The following is a 6,438-nucleotide window of genomic DNA, read 5'->3' as shown; positions in this document are numbered from 1 at the left end:
GTGTTTTTTTTCCCTTGGAATATATTGATGTACATATAAGACTAAAGACAAATAGAGGGCTTACCATTACAGTAACCTATGTCCATTTAGATGAAAGCTGAATGCAACACAGCTTTAATTTAACTGAATGTGAATCTGAAATGGCCTCTGGCTGCTTATCAGTGCATGATTATGGTGTACTTGTAATGAGACCAGGGGTTGGTTGCCGATGATTACACTATTGACACTGCACAAATATTTGTTTTTTAAAGGCTTTATTTATGCGCTATTGGGTTGTATGGGGGGAGGTCTTATAACACATACAGGTCTAGTAAATTGTGAGCTTGTATATTCTGTTTTCACAGAACACGTCATGTGAGAAAGTAAAAAATAGAGATTGTGACGAATGGAATACTACTGTACAGCGAGTGTGAGGCTATATAGGCCAGAAATAGAATTCTGTCCGTTTAGCTATAAAATTATGTCAGGGACTAGGGATACACAGTATATGTCTTTCATTTGCATTGCATCTCCCCCCCCCCCCCCCCCAAGCTTTTATTTTCGTTCGAGTAATAGTACAACTCTAATAGTATATTACTTATAATAATGTAATTAAAGATAACTTCATTCAGATTTATATATTTTTATTTCATTTTCCAGATTCTTTTTAGATTTTCATTGGTGGGCCAGTCATAATGGTCCCGCGGGCCTGATGTGGCCCGCGGGCCTGAGGTTGAGTATCACTGGGCTATGTGATCACAGATTGTCTGAGATAGATGGGGATAGATAAGATGGGGATAGATAAGATTGTCTGAGGTAGATCAGTAGTATCATATTGAATGCTTGGTGGATAATGGTACATGCATCTGGGTAGAGAAAAGGATGGTAACATTGTATCTGTGTAGTCTCAACTACACTATTGTTTACAAAAGGGAGGTCATGAGGAAAAAACGCGGCATTGTGCTGTCACAAGACACCTGCCCAAGCCCTGCTCCTGTTCCAGTACCAAGGTTTACTTGTTGGAACAAACGGCTGTGACAAACAAGACAAAAAAATTCAGCCGCTGTCGAACGCTTAACCCCATTTTGACTCTCTGGAGAGGAAGACTTGTTAAGTGGAGAAATAGGGCAAACTGAGACGCTCTGACACACTTTTATGAAAATATTTCAAGTTTAGTGCAGAGTATATTAGACAATAGCTCTGCTATTGCTAGGTTTCTCCTATGCCATGTATGGTTTAATTATAATTATATGAAAAATGAGAGCAATTAATCTTACATTCTGTTTGCATGCCTAATTAAGAAGAAAAAAGAGGGAGGGGGGGGGAACGTAAAACTGCTGCAGACCCCATAACATTGTAGAATAAAAGCAATCACTCCATTCCACTCGTCATCCAAAAGTAACCTCTGCCATTTAACCAGAAAAAAGAAAAGCTGCATCTTTAAAACTTCCATGAGCGGCAGTAAATTGTGCTTTTATGGGTAATGTGCCCATTAAAGAGTAAAGGCAATCTGAGACGTCAAGACAAATGACAGCTTCTGAGTGCCATCTGCAATCTCGAGCTTCACAAACTCAATTATTCATAATGCATTTATGAAGTCCGTTGAGACCGTGCTGTCATTCCTGTTCAAACTAACGGGAAAAGCAACATAAAGGGACACGCTCTTTTTCACGTGACAATGGCTTCACAGATGGCATGTGACGGGTTTATACTGCCACCTGCTGGGTAATAAAAGTGCATCGTTTCCACAATCGTGTCTAAATGATGGTAAAATGTATTATGGCGCAGAACAGAAGCATCCAAAATGGAATTCCCTCATGAGAAGCTAATTGATAGATGGATGGTCATTACCAGACAACAAGGGATGAGTTTAAATAATGTATGACAAGAGTAGGCTACTACGGCAAAGCTTTTAGCTCAAGTTGAAACATAAAATTGAAAAATAATTGAAGTTCAATTAAGTTGAAACATAATTCCTCTGTTGGAACAGAGAAGGGCTGACATATCAATATGATATAATGATAGCACTCGTAGGCTACTTTACTGGTTCCACAGAACCTCCTGAAATCCAAAGTCTGCATCCTGGAAGCCTGGAAGCACCGTCTGCTGTTCATTTTCAGAGTGAATTCAGCTGCTGTGTGATATTTTATTCAAAACAGAGAGAATAAAAGGGAAATGTTCAGAGTGGCTGTGGGTTGACGAGGAGAACATTCTCCCCTCGTACAAACAGCTGGTTGATGTGGCGTGTGTGGACCTTCCCGTAGGGATGGCCACCTTTCTTCTGGGCTTTCTGGCTAGTCTCTGGAGCCTGGGCCTTCACCGTGGGCCCAGGCTCATTGTCTTTAACCCTTGCAGTGCTTCTTGATAGCCTCGGGTCCCTGCTCTTGGAGTCTTTCTCCTGGGTCTGTTTTGGAGTCTCGGGTTGAGGAATACTGCTCTTTCCCTTTCCTGTGTGCTTCCTCGCTTGCTCACTGCCCTCTTCTGGGTTTTCCTGGAGTTTCAACTTCTCAAAGAGCTGGGGAGACAGAGCAAGACATTAGTAACAAACACAAAGAACATAGAGAGTCACAAGTCAGTCTCTCAATGCTTCACTCAACTATAGACTGACAATCTCAGTTAAAACTGGGCGGAAACAACAGAGAAAAAATAAACAATTTCTGAGCAAATCCAGTCTTTATCATACTGAGGTGATGACATGATTTAACAATAGGCCTAGATTTTAGCGGCTGTACTCGCCACCGTTTTAACAACTACCTTGCATTTAGAAATTCTAAGATCATAGACACACAGATCTCCGATAGTCTGGACCGTGAGACAATAAGTTGTTAACATGAACAGTCACCACCTTATAAGTTATAACCCACCCGTGACACCGTAAGGGCTTTTTCATGGTACAACGCCTGGCCAAGGAGTGGCTCTCTGTACGTCTCATCCACATCCACCATGGCCTGCCAAAGACAGAGTTAAAGAAAGAGTTAGACATACTGTAACACTACTGTGCTGTACATGATGTATTGGACTGTAACTGGTGGCTACTATACAGGTAATAATTGGCTCCATGTGCACACGTGCCATTTTGGAAAGAACTTAGGCCCCTTCCCTACTTCCTTCACAGGTGTTACCGATGATACTAATGAAGGCTCCGTTCCATTCTGGTCAAACAGAGTCAGGGTGCTGCTACTGTGCATGTTGGCTCACTGGAAACACTCTGTTACACCAGTGGGTCTGTTTTTTGTTATTGATTACTGTAAGTCGCAACCCAATTTGTGCCCACGACAACTCTAGACGTCCTGGGAAATAATTATCCCATGGTGTGCCCAAGACGTCTGTACACGTCTTAGGAAAGAAAAGGACAAAAAAGAACGAATATTATAATATACTGTATATATACACTATTTTGAAAAAATGAAAGGGCACACAAACTTAAGAGCGTCTGCTAAATGCCTAAATCGTAAATTGTCTCAAGGTGTTCCTGTTCCAAATGGCACCGTATTGGTCTGTAACCGAGTGTGTACAAATGGACCCGCGAGGGTCATTTGGTTCCATTTGTACACTCTCAAGAGTTATGGGGGTCCTTGAAATTAAAAGGTTTGAGAACCACGGTACACTAACAGAGCCATTAGTACCAGTAATGGCCCCTAAACACTGTAAGAGTTTTAAAGTTGTCGGCGAGTCATCAGATCGTTATGTATTTCACACTGCAGGAGTCTTTTTTTAATCGTCTGTCATTATATCTTTGTGGCTTTCACACTAAACGATTGGTTGCCGACTTTCAGGTGCTGAACAAAAAGATACGTACAGGAGGAGAGTGTGCGGAGTAGTCCGCACACCGTTTGTAGCTCCCACAGGAATTTTATTTAGAGTATAAGGATGACAACATTTCGACCCCTTATGGGTCTTCGTCAGGTATGACCTGACGATCAGTCATAAGGGAGACATCGAAAAGGATGGATGGATGGGGAACGATCAACATATGGAATGTCGGAACAGGTTCTGACATATATCCATGTACTAATATTGATGACATGATCAGGGATCTCCATATATGGGCTTAATTGTGACAGCAGGTCACATTTACTATGACTATGACATCCATCCCTGATGATGTCATGCGATGTCACCAGACCTGGGCACCATATATGGGGATTTTAGTGATAAACTGACTGACTGATGGGCAATGCATGATTCCATAGTTAACTTTGCGGCAACCACAGTGGTTATCACAATATGATCATATTGGCATTCCCATATATATTGTCAGGGAACTCCATATGGGCATAACAGGGATTGTATTAGGATATCAGCTGGGAATGCCCATGTATGGAACTTTTTCACCTTGGGGCTTGCCTGGGGTGACCAGGGAACTGATGTAACATGATGTCACGATGACCTGGGGGCTTGCCTGGGGTGAGTGACAGGGATTTGAGTTAGGCGACGTGTCAGAGTAACGGGGATTGTGGGTTCGGTGTCAAAAACGCAAGGTTTCATAGTTGTCGCAATCATCTGTAACACCTGTGAAGGAAGTAGGAAGAGTTATGTGTGAATATATAGCCCATTCTAACAGAGACCCTGAGATTACCTACCAAGTTCCAGAATTTATCAAAAGCAACAACGAAGCCAGAGCAAATTCCACGCAGTCCCTTGAAAGTTCTGATGTGAACCTTGACTCGTATCTTCTCCTCGACACAGCGTTGCAGTTCCCCCAAAGGGCTCCCCTTGCACACTGAAACACACAAGGCCAGGTAAGCTACAGAACTGTAACAGAACTGTATTTTGACATTAGTATGTTACCCTCCGTTTAATGGTTACAGAAATCACAATGTAAGAAGTGCAAATCTAAAATAGTTAAGTTATACAAAACTCATTTCAAGGACAATATTTAAATTGACTTTCACTGAGGGACTGTATATAGACATAAATAGTAGAGATACTAGAGAACAGAAAGTATCTATTTATGCAGAATTTTGCTGTGACAGAACCATTAAGTCAGATGTCAATTTGACACTATTACCGTATATCTCAGAGGCATTATATTGTTATTATTATTATTATTATTATACTACATTTACATTATAATGTACTTTTTTCTTCACTGACTGCACCTATTGTACAGCTATAGTGGACTAGCGATTATGCCATTTTTACCAGATCTTAAACACATTTCTGTACAGTGCTTTGATGCCAATTCTGTACTTTTTAATTCAAAGTACAATTTATTTCGAACGGTATAGGACCGTAGGCCTATAGTAGCCAGGTAAAGGTATTTGCATATCTACTTTTACTCAAGTATAAAAAATATAAGAGTACATCTTCCACCACCACGTGCGTTCTAGTAACATACATACAGAGCATCCTCGTCAACACATTCTTGGTCTTCTTTTGCCCGCGCCGTGGCGCTGTGCTGCCACTCGTCTCTCCTTCCTCCGCCGTGGGGTTCTTCACCATGAGCTGCCTCAGCCTCTCTATCCTCTCGGGGTCCGCGACCCCCTTCATGGCCTTCCGCTGCTTCCTCTCCACGTTCTGCGCCTTGGCCCGGCCGGGACCTCCCCGGAGGAAGCTCTCGTAGTCGGCGACGTTGTTGAAGCACTTCATGTTGGGGTAGGGCAGAGCAGGCACCGAGGGCGAGTACAGGGCCAGCAGCGGGTCGAAGCTGTCCGAACACACGTCCAGTTCGTCCCCCGCCGACGCGTCTCCTCCCCCGGCTTCAGCATCTTCACCACGCGCCGCGGGCGTTGGATCCGAGCTTGGTGTCGATTCTGCTGCTTGTTTGCTGCTGCCACCTCCTTCTGTGCAACCGGTATCCTCCTTACCTCTCTTTCCACTTTCCTCCATGTTTGTATTTGAAAACATGCGCAGGGAAGCAGAGAACCCTGGGAAATGTAGTGCATAGTCTACATTAGGTCTAGAACCCATCGCCCGAAGGGAAGGTATATGTTGCGATGTTTGTATTGATTGATTGATTGATTGATTGATTGATTGATTGATTGATTGATTGATTGATTGATTGATTGATTATTTTATTCATAGTTTGTAGGATGGGTACAGTCCAAAAAAAAGATAGTACTGCAGTGGTCAATACAAAAACTACTGAGGATATAACCAGGAAAGTTTAGTGTCCTACATTTTCAATTCATCAGAAATGGCTAGTAGTAAACCAAAGATGTGTGGATGAATAAACGTACTTTAATTTATCCAAATGTGTAATACTATTCAGCTGTACAGTATAATTGTATGGTGGTGGTAAGAGACCATAGACAGAGACAACACAGCAGTTTGCACATTTACCAAGAGGTGGCGCCAGAACATCGACATGCATGGGAGGACGTAGCTCTGGTCCATAGCCTTCTACTGTAGAAGGCTATGGACCAAAAATCTGGCGCCGGGCCGGTATTGTAGTAATATATAGAAGTATTTAAAGTGGTTAGATAATTGAAATAGTCAATTGAAGAGGTTTTACAA

At 42.4% G+C, this 6,438-nt stretch overlaps 1 protein-coding gene across 1 annotated transcript; it reads right to left on the bottom strand.

The window, feature by feature from the left end:
• Nucleotides 1-1,682: 1,682 nt before the first annotated feature.
• On the bottom strand, nucleotides 1,683-5,811 carry lsm11 (LSM11, U7 small nuclear RNA associated; the record flags this gene model as incomplete). Its single annotated transcript, XM_080773475.1, has 4 exons — nucleotides 1,683-2,494; nucleotides 2,844-2,927; nucleotides 4,563-4,702; nucleotides 5,325-5,811. 4 exons carry the CDS (start codon nucleotides 5,809-5,811, stop codon nucleotides 2,159-2,161), a joined length of 1,047 nt encoding a protein of 348 aa, XP_080629601.1. The 3' UTR covers nucleotides 1,683-2,158.
• Nucleotides 5,812-6,438: the final 627 nt, after the last annotated feature.

The sequence above is a fragment of the Protomyctophum bolini genome (genome assembly GCF_963924005.1).
Source record: "Protomyctophum bolini genome assembly, chromosome: 10".
NCBI classification, from domain to species: Eukaryota; Metazoa; Chordata; class Actinopteri; order Myctophiformes; family Myctophidae; genus Protomyctophum; species Protomyctophum bolini.
This window is presented reverse-complemented; position numbering and strand designations above follow the sequence as displayed.